The following is a 17,107-nucleotide window of genomic DNA, read 5'->3' as shown; positions in this document are numbered from 1 at the left end:
TCAGCCCTTTTCCTTAAAAAAAAATGCAGTCAGGCAACCTATATTTCTCCTCCAAAAACTGGAACATAAAAAGAAACTGCAAAATTTTGATTTAAGTACTCCATGTTTTCTCCAGGTTTGTTTTGTTCTTTTGAGAACTTGTTTTATTTTCATGGAATATTTTCAGCCTTCGGGAACAAGATAAAATTTTATTCCCTGGTTTTTTTTTTTACTTCTATCTCTTCTCTCTTAGCCTTCCTCCACATCTTCTCTTTCCATCTCCCCACTCTACTAGGAAAAGTAAGGAAAGGTTAAATATGTTTGATAGTAAAAACCTCAACATTTACAATATTTTTTTCTTAGATGGAAGACATAAGCTGTGAAAAATAGGGTTTTTCACACTTTCCTTAATCTTACCCATTTCTTTCTTCGCAGTGTATTGTGGAGGAATTAATAAAATATACGTGCATGAAAAGTTCTCCTAAAGTCTCGCCAAATTGTTTAGAGAAAATCTTCTGTAAATTAAAAACTTTAAAAACTGCACTCTTGTGAAGCTGTTGTTCAGAATGCTTCCTCAGTATGTGAGCACTAAGACAGTACAATTATTTCAGAAAGTATCCAGAAGGAGACAATAAAACAGATTTGTCTTTTGCTGAGCATGGAAGGAACAAAGGCAGAAATGTGACAAACATCAGCCACCACTTTTATTTTATTATTTTGGCCATTATAACTAATATGGGGAAGTAGACTCCATTAACTAGTATCTATGTTGGAATGAAATAGAATTAACAAGGACAAAAAAAATCCAAATTATTTCTGAAATGCAGGATGATTAGTTTAGATCAAAGGCTACAGATAGCTATCTGTTAGAACAGTAGACTGGATATAACCTTGAAAGCCTGTGTCTTCTACTTCCAACCCCCAACTTGATAATCTGGGGGCTTTCAACATGAAACTCATAAATATTATGCAGCCATAGAGGGTCAATTTAAAGCCCCTGTGCATGGGGGGGGGAAATGCAGCATTGTAGTTCTCTGGAGCAAAGCTGATACAGAAGCCAGTCTAAAATCCAAGCTTCTGAGACCTGCAGAAGCATAAGGACAAATAACCATCTCTTCAAAATATAGGAGTCATCAGGAGATAGGTTGCTATCAAAAGCCTCTGGCAGAAAACTTCCCTTTTGCCCCACACACCACAGCAAGCTCTGCATTGTGTCCAATGCAGACTGAAGCAGAGAGCTGTTAAGAGATGAGGTATTCATGGCTGAATTTGAGGAATTACTTACCACAGGATATCAGGATAACTCCTGGACTAAGGTAGGTCATGTTGTACAGCACTGTACAATTCCATTGTGGATGTAACAGTTTAAAATATTTTGCAGTCAGCTACATGAGGGGAAAAATGGAAAAACCACTTAAGTCTGCTACAAACAGTGGAAAAAAATTAATGGGAAGTTCTAAAAGAGAGTATAATAGTGGTGTTACAAAGAAAAACAAGAACTTAGAAGAAACATACCCTGTACTTTTATTAAATGAAGAAGCCAATAGGTTGGTCTGAATTACTTGGTGCTTGGTGTATGTAGGTCACAGTGGGCTTAACACAATATTGCTCCCATTAGGAATGGTGTTACAGACGTGCCCAGGAACCCTGAGAATGATCCCATGGCCTGTTTTGGAGAGTGCTGTACAAACATTCAAGAAGATGTGAGTCCCTATCTGGAGGAGATTGTAATTAAAGCATGATTCAAGCACTGGGTGTAACAAACAAATGGAGAATGGGGCACAGTAATGATAGGAAAGTGTAGGTGGATAAACTGGTTATGATCTAGAGTTAGCATGAATAAACACAGCAAGAAGAGGAATATTTTACACTGATTGCGAGGAGTAACTGACTCATACAAAACAGCAGTTGGTCCACATAGGACAGTGCTGCATCTCCTTTCTCTGGTGCTTCATAGTAACATTGATCATACAATGAAAAACAATCTTCCCTAGCACATATGTGGGCATGGGCAGAGCCTTTATCTTCCTCTCTCAGGCATGTGCCAAAAAATTCTTCTCCTGTCATGAAAGACATCTGATGAGTATGAGTGCTTGTGAAGTTGCAAGCCCTCCTTTTGCTCCTTAGCACCATCCTAAAGTGAATTATTCTGATGAACCCACCACTGTTAATGGCCATCACTGTAAATGCTGATTTCAGGGGGTGCTGGAGGATGCTCAAAAGATTGGTTTTTTGTCTGGAGTCCTGACCACATTCCCATTTGATGCTTTTTCTGCAGAGTTCTCCTGGCACTTCACTCAGACATGCTCTTGCCATGCACCCTTTACAGGCATCTTTAATATAAGAAGAGCCCCAAAGCCCAGATTCACCTTTGCATCTGTGCTGATGCACAGTTAAGGTTTACGAGTGGATGCAGAAACAGGATCAGCACTGGCTCTAATCCATGGGTAATATGCAGCTTTAGTCCTCCACCATGCTTTGCTGTCCTGGTGGTGTGGAGGGAACCATCCAGTTTGCTGACTCCTGGGAACCTTGGTGAAGGTGAGCTGGCCCAGCTTCAGTGCAGGTATCCCTGCAGTGCAGGTGTTACATTCAGAACACCAGCAGAAAAACTGGCAAAAATGGAGGTTATATCTCCTCTAAAAGGCAGAGGTGTCTGTACCCATCCACATGAGACTGCCTGCACCAACTTCAGATTGTACAGGGCACTCTGTACAAACCTGTCATAATACTGGACTACTGCATCAGGCTCTAGAGAAATTACTGTGGTGCTGCTGTCAGTACATATTTCAGAGCTGCTCAACTGTCTGTACACACACTCCCAACTCCTTTCCAATCCATGTGTGTGCAGACACAACCAGTTTCAGAGTCTGTGTGAAGACATACAACCAGCACCTCTGGAAAGAAAATGGAAACACTTGGTTGTACCTAGTAAAGGTGGTTGTGAGTAAAGCACAAGGCTTCAAGCACAGCCACCCCTGTGCTATCATCACCTGCAGACAGTCAGCTTTGGACACCCTGCAGCCTCTTGGAAGCTGGAATGAGCATTAGAGGGCAGCAGCTCCATTGCAACACTGTTTGAAGCTAAAAGCAGTTAACTTTGGACCTTTGGATCAAAAGGCCAGCGTGAAGGCATCCACCCAGATTTGTGAAATTATTTACTGTATCACTCTGAACTTTGGCACCACATTTGTCCCTCAGTTCAAAAGAGCTTATGTTTGCTAGCCTTCATGCTGTCACATGCATCTTTCACCTCTGAGAAAACTGCAAGAATTATTGCTCTCCTTGTGTATTTTGCAAATAATCTCAACATACACAGAATTTCATTCCACAGTCTGTAAAAGACTGTGCAGGACTGACTGCTTTAACTACAGATTTTCAAAAGCCTTGGTGAATTCAATCTAAGATGGCTGCTTAATAAAATTAAACCACTGTGTATGTGGTCCAGCTAGGATAGAGTTAATTTTCTCCACAGCAGCCTGTATAGCGCTGTGCTTTGTTTTTTTGACTAAACTAGCACTTATCTGATAATACACGTTGGTTTAGCTGGTACTGGCAGTGTTTGTTCAGCACCAAGGCCTTTTCTTTTCCCTACCCTGCCCCACTGGTGAGGAGGCTGGGGCTGCACAAGAGGCTGGGAGAGGACACAGCTGAACCAGGGGACGTAATATCCCAGACCGTGTGACATTGTGCTCAGCAAGAAATGAAGGGGGGAAAAGGACAAAAGGGGAATGTTCAGAGTTATGGTGTTTGTCTCCCCAAGCAACTGTCAGGTTGTCGAGGTCTTGCCTGCTTGGAAGCAGCTGAACACGTCTGTTGATGAGAAGTGGCAAATGAATTCCTTATTTTGCTTTACTTGCATGTGCAGCTTTGATTTGCTTATTAAACTGCCTTAATATCAGCCCACAAGTTTCTTTTCTTTTGCCCTTCCAATTCTCTCTCCTAGCCTGCCAGGGGAAAGCCATCAAGTGACTGAGTGAGGACTTGGCTGCCAGCTTGGGCCAACCTACTGCAGTCGTTTTTGGTGTCCAATGTGGGGCAAGAGGATTTTGAGATAACATACTTGATCAGAGTGTGCTAGGTAGGATTTATAGCTGTTATTGGCATGGGATCATACTTTTTGCCTTACCCTATACTAAAGTCTGTCAAGTTAGTGACTGGTTTGGACTTTGCCTGTTTATTGTATCACTTATCATCATGCTCTGCTGTGCAAGGGAACATTTTGTTATCAGCAATGGCCACATGTCTGGGCTGGCACAGGGCCCAGACATCCCTGCTCTACTGGGCAGGCTGGAACACCAGTGGAATAGGGTTAATTCCCATCATAGCTGCTCAAAGGGTGTTGTGGCTTAGATTTGTGACTAGGGCAGCGTAAACAACACAGGGGTTTTAGTGGCACTTAACAGTGTTTGCACTGTCAAGGCCTTTGCTTTTTACCTCTCTGCCCTGCCAGTGATTATGCTGGGCATGGACAAGGGGCTGGGGAAGAAATGCAAGGAGGATAGCTGACCGCAGCTAACCAAAGTACTGTTCATTAGTAAGCAGAAACAGAATCTTCAGCTTGTAAAACTGATGCAGATGTACTGAGTCATACTGAGTCATGCTCCTGCAATCAGTTTTGCATTTATGTAACTTTACATAGAACTATACGTGTGTGTGTGTATATGTATAAAGAACTAATTACTTATTTAGAACATTAGATTTAGATCACAGCATTCTAAAAAATTATTTCACAGTTATCACCTAAAAACCTGGTTCTGCTGAAGTTAGCAAGCATTTTTTGACTGTTTTCTAAGGTAAAACCTCAATCCAAAGTTTACATTTCTTTCTTCTTTTTTTTTTAGTGAATATGGCTTGTGTTGCAATTTCATGGCAGTGTCAAAACTAAATTAAGCACCATTACAAAATACTAAGAAACCAACCTTTAAAGATGAAGCAATTATTCATACTGTTTCACTATTTGAAATTAATTCTAATTGGCACTGAAAATTTTAGTTTCCTGTTGCAAAATTTCGCCATTACCAGAGCTACTACTGTAGAGACAAGCATACAAAATAAAATGTTGATGACTTTTATGCTACAATATTACCTTTATTTTCCAGTGGAAAATTACAACAATTTGTGACATAGTAAAAAAAAAAAAAAAAGAAAATATTTGTTTAGTTTTTACACTTTTTTCTCCTGCTCACACTCCTGCTCTATACCTTCTCTTTAAAATGCATGTTCTGTTAGAGAAAGAAATGAAAAACTACTGAAATAAAACTGGCTAACTCCATCCAAGGTTCAAAGACAAAACTACTTTAAAAATTCAGCCTGCTAAATGGTACCTAGTGTGATAATTGAAGTGCTGCAAATAAACAGTTTACAGGATAGAAGCCCAGAACAGTACTGAAAGCTCAGCTAAAATTCTGCTGAAATAATGAGTTCATGGACTGTGTACCTATTTTCAGATGTAGTCATCCTGGGAAAAATCCACGTAAAGTCTATGCACAAGACTATTTCCATTAGTGAAAACACCGTTAAATTGTAAGAAAAGATGCAGATGTTTCCATTACCCAGTTTGATCTAATCCTCCTCTACCACCCCCAGGCTGTAGTGTCACTGAACAGCTGCAGTTCTCAAAGCTTTCCTCATCAAGGGAGCTCCCGGTCCCAACAGTCTGAGAGTGTATATGTGACTGAGCATCAGGAGCTCTGAATTCTCATTTTGGTTCTCCCATTGCTGTTTCATGACCTGCCATGACCTCATTTCTGGGCTGGAAAGGCACTGTTGACCCTCTTTTCCTTTGCCAGGGCACTTAAGATGAATTATGAGAAATCCACAGCATTCGGATGTGCTGGGTGTGGAAGAACCAAACCAACAATGCCAACACACATTCTCTGAGAAGGGATTGCACATACCTCAATGCTGACACATGTCCTGCCTTTGCCACAGTGTAGGTGACAGACATGTGGAGGAGAGACCACCCCTACAATCATTTCTCACCAAGGCACTGCTGGAATGCAGCACCACAGCTCCAAATCAGCACTGGTTTTCCCTCTCAGCCTTATGTACGGAGAACATCCACCTGCTATAGCTTTCTATTCCTCATCTGTGCTGCAATAGCATTACAAAATGGGGATAGTTAGGGCTCAGGATCAAGGGCAGAGTCTCCATTCTTGGGACTTAGGACTTAAAATTAAGTAAAACGTAAGACAGAGTACTGGTTATAATGAAGAAGTCATAATACTAATCAGAAGGGACTACTATTTCTTCCCAGAAAAAATAAGCTGTTTTCTAAAGTGTGCATTTGCAGGAATGGAACACCTGCCAGAGAAATCTCTCAATCCTGCTGGTAAAACATCATGTTCCTTTGACGAAGCACACATACAAACTACTAAGCATGACTGTTTTAAGGGTTTCTTAACAAACATGTTGTTCTGCATGATGACTGCTGGCAGGTTAAGAGCTCCCAGACTTGTCAGTCCTTTTCACAGTCAGACTCCCACCAAAATCACAGCCATAGAGCTCTACCCGAAGGGCAATCCCACCGTACCATGTTTTTGGAACAATGCGGATGAACCTGGACAAGATGGGTGGGTTAAAAAAATTCTTGACGTGCCCATTGCTGTTTGCATTACCCAAGAAAACCTGTGAATACACAAACACAATTAGTTAAAAGGTGGCACTTGAAAAAAATCCTGTGTATTTTCTTTACAACAGTTCCAAGCTGTTGCATTAGTCCCACCCAGGCTAGATGGACTGGCTCATTTCTGGTTTTAAACAAGACCACAACAAGTCTCTTCCTAATGTGCTGGATTAAAAGTAGTTCAGGCCAGCAATAGCTGAGTCTGAATAGATTAAACAGCCTCTGTTTCCATCCACACCAGAAAATTTAACATTCTAATTTCTAATGGACCAAACTCTCAGTCTTTTCTTATTTTACCGCTGCTAATAGCCCTTGTGGGTTAGGTTGGTGTTAGGTAATACGGGAAAAAATACAAAGTACTGTGCATGCTGTGTGGGTACCTGAAGTTCCCCAGCTCTGCTATAGCACTACTGCTCCCTAACATTACTTTCACTTAAAAAGTTAGGGCAAAAATAAAAAAAAAACCAAACAACTAAAGATGCCCTGGGGAACCCACTATTCACTCAAATTAAATGTCCTTGTGCATTCAAACTAAAAGTCCTCCTTTACAAATGGTGTCAGCTCCTTTAATCACAATGTTGGCTGCATTCTCTGCAGATACAGCATTCATTCTTTTTATTATGATTCACTATGATCACTAAAATCAGATGGATACTGTGACATTATCTGTAGTAACCCCAGCTCCCTAGCACTTTACAGTCCAGCGAGAATATCAATTTGGCTGTGCATTCTGCCTTTGAGCCTTGACTGTGTTCAGCACCTAATACTGAACAATTCAATTGCCTGGGCTGACAGTGATACCTTTGGCACCGAGCTTGAACCCTCAGTGTAGGATTTCCACTCAGAGCCTTCATTGCTGTACAGAAGAACATAGGTTTTCACAAAGTTTTCAGCTGACATGGACGTGACCCCCTGTGTAGCAATAGCAGTGATCTTCTTAACTGTGAGGAGATCAATTTGCAGCCACTGTTGGTGGTTGTTCACCTACAATTGATATAAAAGTTTGTGTATTAGCAAACACGTCTATGTCTGTATTTGCTTAAGTGAAAAAGCTTGTTTACAGGTAGTTAAAACTGTATCAAAATGCATCAAAACTTCATCAAAGAAGTCCAGAAGAGTAAAGATGAGGCAAATCACAAGCAGTCTTAGTGACCTATATAATTAACTTCATCACTGCAGGTAGTGTATTTGGAGTCTTAAGATTTACACTTTACTTTCCAATACATAATGAAATATAACAGAGATTTACCTCCAGTATTAAAACATACTTAATACTAATACCAAATGCCTACACAAAAGAGCATCTTCCAGCAAATCTCAAGGTGCTTTGTGAAGAAATGCAGCTCCATTTCAAAGACACAGAAGCTCACATGCCTTGCTGAAGGTCACCCAGCCCCAGACCCACTAGGCTGCACTATTAGCCAACCCAGAATGGTTTTCTTTAACCCCTTTGAGGCAAATATTCAAGTTGCACTCATCTCCTGAAATCAAACAGGCTATTCCCACAGGAAGATTCTGCAGACTGGCCCAGAGGAAACCATCCATCTCTCAAAAGTATTTCACTGCTGCTGCCAGAAGCTCAACAAGTTTTCTGCTAGAGTTGAGTGATGCTCTTCCTGAGGGATGGTTGTGAAGTGACTCTATCACGCTCAGCACTGGACAGAGCATGCAGGAAGCACCATGATCACACAGGCAGCACAAATTTATTAACCAGCTGTCCCTGCTGCCTTCCATGTTTTTGTCTTGTTACCTTGGCTCGCCAGGCATTTATCTTTCCATTCTGATTGAGACGAGCAAGTGAAGCATCCCATGTGTTAAACCAGGATGTCTTAGTAGATGAGGCTGTTATCTGAGTATTCTTGATTTCTCCACTTTCCATTCCAAGTGGCAAAGAGCAACCTGTTGAGAGGAGCACTGTGTCATCTCCAGAACATCCAAGTAGCCACAGCAAAAGCAACAATGTTGGAATGAGGAAGACCCACAGTTTTAGCTTCATTTAAAGTATTAGGTAAAAAATTTGTCAGAATGGAAGCACCAGCACTTGACCAATTCTTACCATCTACTTCACAGCCCAGAAGCTCCATGCGAAGAGTAGGCCTGTTGTAGAACTCAGTGGGGTAGAGTCTGATGTACCTAGCAATAATAGGGGGATCAATGATGTTCTCTTTTATCTCATAGGCATTGGAATTACCTTCAAAAATCTGTTTAAAAGGAAAAAAAAGAAAGAAAAAACCCACACAGTACTTAATTTAATGCAAACACAAGCTTGGATGCTGAAAGCCTGCCCTGTTACAAATGCAGTCTTTTTTATGCCCTTAGCCCCATCCATAATGATTGCACACCCTCTGCTGCAGGGCCACTTGAGATATCTCATGGTCCCATCTTAACATATTTGGAAGTGTCTGAAGGCCTCAATTTAAATAATGAATCTTCTTTTAATGTAAGCCTGTAAGAATACATGAGCAAAGAGGCAAAAGGAGAGGTAAAAGACAACAGGCTTTCAATCTGGGAGTTGCACCACAGAAACCTCAGTGTAAATTGAAGTGAGTTGCAATAGGTAGGGCTGGAGCAGCTGGGAATAGGATGAATCTCTTTCAGCATACAGCCATGCTCACCACATAGCCCTTCTGCAGGCAAATCAGACAGTTCAACATGCAGCTGCTGGGACAGATCAAAGGAAGGGATGAGAAGCAGAATCTAATCCCAAATGAGATAAGGGCCTGATTTTTAGTTTAACTTCCTGTTTCCTTCAAAAAAGCTGCCATGGGCTTGGGAAATAATAATAAGGAGAGATGCCTGTGAGAAAGCCAGACTCCACATGGTCAAAGTCACAAGGCCTCACAAACCTCAGGCCAGGTAACTCCTCACCTTGCAATTTGTCTTCTAGTCTGAAATTCATCAGTTTGGAAAATACCCTTTGGGGCTTCAAGCTGGACCTATTAAGGTTCTAAAGGCCATAATTTTTTCCACTTTTTCTTAACATTAAACAAGACTCACTGTACCACTCAGTGACGCTGTCTAGGTTGTTGCAACCCCCATGGCACAGACAGACCTTTCCTGTTGGTGAGCTGTCTCCTTTGAAGGTGTTCCATGTCCGCTTGTCTTTGCTGTAAAGAAGAAAATACTTCTGGATGTACAAGGACTTAAAAAACTGCTTGGCTCCCTGTGTTTGTATCCCAGTAAGCAAAACTTGTCTTCGCAAGTCCACCTAGGAACATCAAAGAATGTTTATAAAGTCAATAATGCACAGCAAAACCCATATAATACTTTGGCATTTACACAGTAGCTTTTTAACATGCACAACACTAACATTCTCTAAAGGAATAATAGATACCAGAGTCCAAATTCATACTGCACCACAACGGCACCTTAGAAGTATCTGTGTGTCTGTGGTAGGCACAGGTCCCCTTGTCCCATTTTACAGACAGGTCAAAGGAGCACAGAGAAATTAAAGGCTCACACTTTTAGAAGCCACCTCTAATTTTGGATACCCAGGCTGCAGAAAGGCATATGACATTCTGAAATGCTGAAAAGCCACTGTTCCTGCAGATACAATACCTAAGCACTTAGCACATGAAAACAAATCTGGAAGGTGTGCCTATCAGCAGTGAAGCTCATTCTTTGGGACACGCCCTTCATACCTCTGCATGCTTAACTGCAGTAACCTCAGCTTCTCACTACCACAGCCTCCCTCCTGTTAAATTCTTTCTTTTCCCAATGGTATTTCCAGTTCCACAGCACATCTCCCAACCTTTTCTCCCTACTTCCACTAACTTGCCGGTTTGTCAAATATTAGCAAGCCAAACGCAACAGCCACCTGCTGTGACTCTTTCTTGTCTTCCGATCAATTTTAATGAGATTTATAATAAATCAACTATTCTCCCCAAATTTGGGTGCAAACTGACTATGCAGTGCAAAAGTCACTGGGATGGAATAAAAATGGAAGTGAGGTAACTGAATGATACAGTGCTAGAAGTCATAATTGTGAGCTTAGTGTCCCTGTGAAAACAACTGAGTTCTGTCAAGTGGAACAGTAGCATACAAACCAAACAAAAAACTATCTGAAGCAAGGCTTGAGGATATTACACTTTAAATGACCACCCAACAAACACATAGATATAAATATGTAACGTTAGGTAGACAAAGGAAAAATAAAGTACTAAAAATAATTACTCTATTTGCCTACAAATTGGTTACAATCTAAATTGTGAGGGTAACTGTCCAGTCAATGTCCAGCAGCAGAGAGGTTACCCCAGAGAAGAAAAACAATTCATAGCATTACCAATCTTGCCACAGCTTTTCAGTTATCCCCTGCAGTCTTCACAGTGACAAGAGCAGCTAGACCTTCTAAAATAAGCTGTAAAAAAATCATAACTCGATGTTGTACCTTACCTGGATCCAAGGGAGTTCTTTCTCTACTGTAGTACTCCAAGCATTGTATGTTCCATAATTATTTAATCGGGCTAACTTAGGTTCCCAATAGTCTAGACAGAAAATATGAATAAAGCAAGAATTTCAAGAGGCATTGAAAAAACAAACTGAGGCTGTAATTAGCTTTGAGTGCTCCATTTCCCACCCCCACTCAAAGGATAAAAAAAAAAAAAAGATACAAATGAGAGACTCTCAAAACATAATCTAAGATAATTTGGATATGGTCAGCAACTGAAAGTCATCTGTACCCTGCAAAGCTTTAGAGTTGGCAAAATGACAAAAGTAATAGTCTTTTCTGTAATATACTGTCTGGTAATTAAGAACTAGGGTCTAGAGTTTGCTAAACAAGTTTTGGGGCCCAGCAGGATCAGATACAAAATGTGCTCTACATTCATGGAAGAGAGCTTCCCTCTGCATAACAAGGTTTCCAAGTTAAAAACTAGTATAGAATATATATTACAAAACAGCTTTCAAGCCTTCATAACACTCTATGAGGAAACAAAGAGAGAAAATCAAATCCACAGAAAATTCAGTTTGACAAAGTAATTTATTTTTTATTTCAAGGGAAAGGATGGACATTCCCGCATGGGTGTGTAACCTGTACACCATGATTTGACACTATGTAAAATTCTAAGAAAATTCTCTATGTAATGATCCCACTTTTGTACCACAGATAAACTTGACAAATTAAAGACTCTGTAATTGCTCTGGATGCCAGGGTTCCCCAGTCTTTCATAATAGATATATTTTGTCCTTTCACATCTCATACCACATGCAAATCTCAAAAGGTTTTTGAATGCTTGGTGTTCATTTTCAAGCAGGGAATCCAAGGGACAAAAGGAATGCTGGATTTGCTCCTGATCATTCAGCAGGCCACAGATAGAGCAGTTTCTGACTCAAGCTTGTGATACTGATAGCAGACCTGTGACACTTAAAATACGATGATGATGGCTACCTACAGAGCTCCCAGTCTCTGCTTGGAACACTGGAGAAACTTCCAGCCTGACAGCTGATTCACTGCTGAACTGATCTTGAAAGATATAAGAGATGTCAAAAGAATACAGAACTGCAACATTTTGCTGGGGGTCTTCAGGAGCATGCACGGACCTTTTCAAGGATAAACTCACCTAAGTGATGTGAAGCATCGATCTGCGAATCAAGTATAACTCCACTTGCCAGGCCCATTGGAATCCTGCACTCTGAAAGGAGCACAGTAAGTTTGTTGTTAAAGAAAATGAAGGCTATTCCAATATGTATTCTGGTGAAATCTGAGACAACATCACTCAGAACAATTCCTAGTAATTCTATAACACCACTCTCTTCCCAGAGAAGTCTAAATTAATTTCTGCAATTTCTCTCAATAGATTAATCCACTGGTCACTGTAGGGAAACCTCAAAGTCAAAGCTAGCATGCTAAAGGAATAAAGGTAGTGTGCTAAATAGTTCAAAGCCAGCATTTCTGGAAGCTAATATTTTTTCTTCTAGAAAAAATTTACAGTAACCACTCCACCATGTCCTTGAATGTGGATAATTTTCTATGTCAGTTTTTTTTGCAGAACAACCTCGCACATTTATTTTCAGTGATCCTGAAAGGGTAAAGAATACTTCATAGCTTGACTTTCCCAGCCAAAAACCACTGTAGTTCATACCTTTCTCTATAACCAAATAGGATGCCTGCATTCCTGCTTGCTGGTATTCCCCCACTTCAGTGTCTAAAAGCCACCAGCCAGGTCTCTGTGGTTTCATTTCAATTGTTCTAAATGAGCCTTGAAAAAAAGGAAATTAAATGTATCAGAAACATTGGCATTACAAGGTTGATGTCAGTGAGGCTGAATTTTAAACCAAAAATCTTTCTATGACCTAATCCAGAAAATTTAAATACACATTGTAGTGGGAGCAGTAACTTCTACCATCTCAGTGATTTTTTTTCTTAGCAAGCTAGTTCTAGCTGGAGACTGAGATTGGAATCAAGTAGCCAGATCAAAACTCAACCTTTGCTGATGGTGCAAAGTACGAAACCTTGTCTGCCTGTATGTAACAACAGACACCTGCACGTTAACTACAGTGCTGAACAGTGTAGTGAGCAGTGTTTATTACATAATGCAGTGATGTTAATTCTGTGGTGTTAGTTATGATTCTCACTCCTGCTGTGTCAGGGTGTTGTTCTAGTAATGAAAGGGATGGATGTAAAGAAGCCAAAAGCAGAAGTGGGAAAATTAGAAGTATGGGCCCTCCCCTCACTTTCTGCATGCCCCAGGAGTGCCAAGGGTTGAGCAGGAAGCAGATATGGTTTCAGTTGCTTGCTGCACTTTTTAGAAAGCACAGGACATGTTTTCATTGCTTTTCTTCTATTCCTAGTTACTGCAGACAATTCCTCAGGTAATTCCAGCTAATTTTGGTTCCCATTTAAATAAAAGTATGTAGATTTAACTACCTTAAAACTAATGACATAAAATAGTGAATATACTACCCCTAACATTCACTAAAACTCCTAATATTCCCATTATAGTCCCATTATTTTGATCTCCTTGTTGTCTTTTTTTTTTTCACTCTTGAACTCTTGTAGCTGACAATACAGACTTCATCAGTGCTGTTATTGCACATTGGCACTGCTGACAGTGATGGGGCAAAGGACTTCATCCTGTAGTCTAATGAATACTTATAGCCTATTTCTCCCTAGAGAGAGAATGAGAATTCTCCTAGGGCTCACAGTTGTTCTTTCTGTTCTGTATCACTCACCCGGACATTAAAACCCCCAAACTCCCACTATATGGAGACCTTTAAATTGGTATGATGATGACAGACTGCAGAGGTTGCCCCTTAGAACTTACTCTGCTCTGATGCTTACCTGGGAGGAGAGTGTATGTACCAAGCTGATGCTCTGGCTTTCCTTGTTCTATGAAAGTCTGTCCATGAAAATGGACAACATGAATGTCTTTTGGCCCACCCATATTCAGCAAGTGCCATCGGACTGTTTCACCTTCATACATCCTCAAACCTTGCAAATTGTAGGTAATCCCATTAATGGCTGAAAAAAAAGATTGTTAATCAGAAAAAAATGCTCACAGAACTGGACTCAAAGTGCTAGAAAGTAATTATTGAAATTAGCAAAATATTCAATGAAGTAATGTGCTCAGAAAAAACGTATTTTTTTCTAATTTAAAGTGCAACACACTTTATGGTCTATGTACATCAATGCAGAAAAATAAGTTGTCAGGGTACTAGCTTCTTTCTGCAAAGTACCTTCTTCTAGTACAAAGAAGATTTTGTTTCTTTTTTATTTTAATATGGGGGGGGGGAATATGTATGCGAATGCAAGAGAAGTTTTCTGTTGAAAGTTTCAGTCTAATATGTCCTTTCTTCATTTTAATAGTAAGTACACATAACCAATGTGTGGGATTTATGCACGTTGAAAAGGACTGTGAGCTGAGATACATCTCCTGACATGCTTCCCTCTACCCCAGTAAACTTCATATTTGGCAAAATGAAATAAGTACCATAGAATTTGTGGCATTGCTGCATTTCTTGTGTCTTGTCATTACAAGGCCTTCCAGAATGTTTGTCGAAGTACCAGCTTTTCTCTTCATCAAAGACCATAAACAGCAAGAAAAAGTCTCGGGTATATGTCCTGCTGCTGTCTGATTTGCTGAAGGCTCCTTTTTCACAGATCAGTATTGGCCCAATCAAACCAGACTGAATGTCTTTCTCCTAGAAGGTAATAAACTCATATTAGAGGTAAAAGTGGATTTCCCAAAAGATGTAAAGAAACCCCATAGCATTCTTCAGGAATGCATCAGCCCCTAAAAATCTAAAACAGGTCTCAGAATTACTACTCCCTTCTATCTTTACTCTCCCCTGCTCAGTCTACCAGAGCTGCCTAATTCAAATTCTTCCATACCTTATGTCCTGCTTTAACTGAGTGCAAGAGATTAAATGCCAGGTGGGAACATGGAGCCCATAAGAAAGGACAGATACCAAAAAACATGCTCCGCAGCTTGCATTTCTACAGCCATACATAATTTGGAGATATTCAAAACCCAATGGAACATTGGTCCTGGACAAACAACTCCAGCCAACACTGCTTGAGTTGTAGTGGTAGACTGGTTGATCTCTAGTGATGCCTTCCAACACAAGTGTTTGTTGTTGTATAGTCCAACACTATGATTCTGTGATCAACCCCAACCACACCACTTGTATTTTCATTCCCTTACCAGGTTTAAATCGGAGTAGTAGATCCAGGACCGACAAGTTGCTCCTGACTGCACAGGACCCGATCGCCTGTTTGCGTACCATACATATATGTAGCTGTTATTTGGCTGAACTTCATCATCTTCCTTAAACCAAGCAGTAGATTCATCATCATAAATGCTTCCCTCAGAGGACTTTTCATAGAAGACTCCGTGGGCATGGAGGGAGTATGGTCTGGATGCCAGATTCTTAAAATGAACCTAAAAAAACCAAAACAGTCTGTTCAGCCTAACTCAGGCCTAATCCAAAGTCCCCTCACACTACATTCCCATGACCTCAAAGCAGAGTCAAGATTTGCATAAAGATTACAGGTTACGTTGTACATGGAAAAGCCAGCAGAAAGAGCTTTTGACATCTCCATTCAGAGTCTCCACCTTTGATGCAGGTAGTAAATGAAAAATCAGAAAGCATGAGTTTAGCTCCATGTCCTTCACCAAGTCAAGGCTCCCAGGACATTTACTGCTGATCCTTGTACCTGGAGCTGCTTAGTTACTGCCAGCAGGGAAATGGGGAATTTCTACCTCTTACGCTTTGCTGCAGTCATTACAATATAGTAACTCTAGACCTCTGTATGTATCATTCTTGCTGTAATCAGTGCTTCCCACTTGTTCCAGAGAAACACCAGGATAGTGGGATTACATATTTACCTCTCCTTAGAGAATAATGTCCCATGCTACAAAATATTCTTCTTCTCTTACTCATGATTTAAACATAGTTTGGTGTGTTGCACACCAGTCCTACTGAAATAAGCAGAAAGCCATGAGATCTATCTTCCCTATCTAAGTCGATCTCTGTGTGTTGCAAGACTGGATGAAGAAGGATGAGAGAAGGGAAATTTTACAGCAGTGTGTTTCCTAATGCAAATATACCACAGTATCACCAGGGATATGGTTCCTCTTCATCCTTGTTGATAGTTCCAATAAAATCCAGCACATTTACATAGCAAAACTTGTTAGAGGAAATTATGTATTTTCCCAAAAAGTATATATTAATCTTGAACACATATGTACTAATTTTTGAGTTTAGAAAACTCATTTTTCATTAACATTAAACCTAAATCTTATTTTACAATACCCCAAGAAGCCAGTATTTAATGCTGGGAAACATAAGAAAGAAAAACAGAATTTAATTTGCTGTGGACAGGAGAGAAAAAAGATGTGTTCCAGAGAAACACATCACAGTGCTTACATATCCACAGTGCAATTTCTAGCTTTGAAAACGGTTTTCCCTTCATCATCTTTTAAAAATTCGTGGTATTTTTAGGTCCATTCTGTAACACTCCAAGATCACTGTAAGAATCTTATCCTGCAAACACAACCAAAACATAGACTTACTAGGATAACATCGTCCACTTCAGCCCGAATAACTGGTCCCAGGATGCCAAGATGTTCTGTATATTCATCTTCATCCTGAAGAGTCGAAAAGGTACTGTCTGTATAGCTCTGGAAAATCACCTTTCGTCTGCTGCCATCTTTACAGGTTTTGTCATTCCTCATTGTACTGAAATGAAAACCCCAATTAAAATCCCACACAGTGAATCAGAAATAATCGCTCTGATGAAACCTGAGAACTCATACAGCAGAAACATTTTTGAATTCTGTGACTATAAAGAATAAACACTCAAACGGCTTCAAACTGTGTCAGGGAAGGTTTAGATTGGATATTAGGAAAAATTTCTTTGCCAAGGTTGAGTCTTATTCCCTGGAAGTTTTCAGAGAAGAAATGCGGATGTGGATATGTGGGTTCTGAGGGACATAGTTTAGTGGTGAAACTGGCAGTGATGGGTTTAAGGTTGAACCTGATGGTCTTAAAGTTGTTTTC

General features: G+C 40.3%; 1 protein-coding gene across 2 annotated transcripts in view; it reads right to left on the bottom strand.

Annotated features, from left to right (window-relative positions):
- Positions 1 to 4,762: 4,762 nt before the first annotated feature.
- F5 (coagulation factor V) overlaps positions 4,763 to 17,107 on the bottom strand; it is a 33,864-nt gene continuing 21,519 nt past the window's right edge. Inside the window, exons 14-25 of one of the 2 annotated variants that reach the window (XM_058837852.1) lie at positions 16,621 to 16,786; positions 15,250 to 15,486; positions 14,536 to 14,746; positions 13,887 to 14,066; positions 12,688 to 12,804; positions 12,166 to 12,237; positions 11,000 to 11,091; positions 9,660 to 9,815; positions 8,664 to 8,808; positions 8,358 to 8,506; positions 7,409 to 7,591; positions 4,763 to 6,609 (exon numbers count right to left, since the gene is read on the bottom strand). In XM_058837852.1, coding sequence (XP_058693835.1) covers positions 6,421 to 6,609; positions 7,409 to 7,591; positions 8,358 to 8,506; positions 8,664 to 8,808; positions 9,660 to 9,815; positions 11,000 to 11,091; positions 12,166 to 12,237; positions 12,688 to 12,804; positions 13,887 to 14,066; positions 14,536 to 14,746; positions 15,250 to 15,486; positions 16,621 to 16,786 — 1,897 coding nt within the window. In that variant the 3' untranslated portion in view covers positions 4,763 to 6,420. Of the gene's footprint in view, positions 6,610 to 7,408; positions 7,592 to 8,357; positions 8,507 to 8,663; positions 8,809 to 9,659; positions 9,816 to 10,999; positions 11,092 to 11,560; positions 12,069 to 12,165; positions 12,238 to 12,687; positions 12,805 to 13,886; positions 14,067 to 14,535; positions 14,747 to 15,249; positions 15,487 to 16,620; positions 16,787 to 17,107 lie in introns of those variants that run through there. The other variant, XM_058837862.1, reaches the window with a different exon arrangement.

Source organism: Poecile atricapillus, chromosome 1 (assembly GCF_030490865.1).
Source record: "Poecile atricapillus isolate bPoeAtr1 chromosome 1, bPoeAtr1.hap1, whole genome shotgun sequence".
Lineage (NCBI taxonomy): Eukaryota > Metazoa > Chordata > Aves > Passeriformes > Paridae > Poecile > Poecile atricapillus.
Note: the sequence above shows the minus strand (reverse complement) of the source record. Positions and strands in the feature narration are given on the sequence as shown.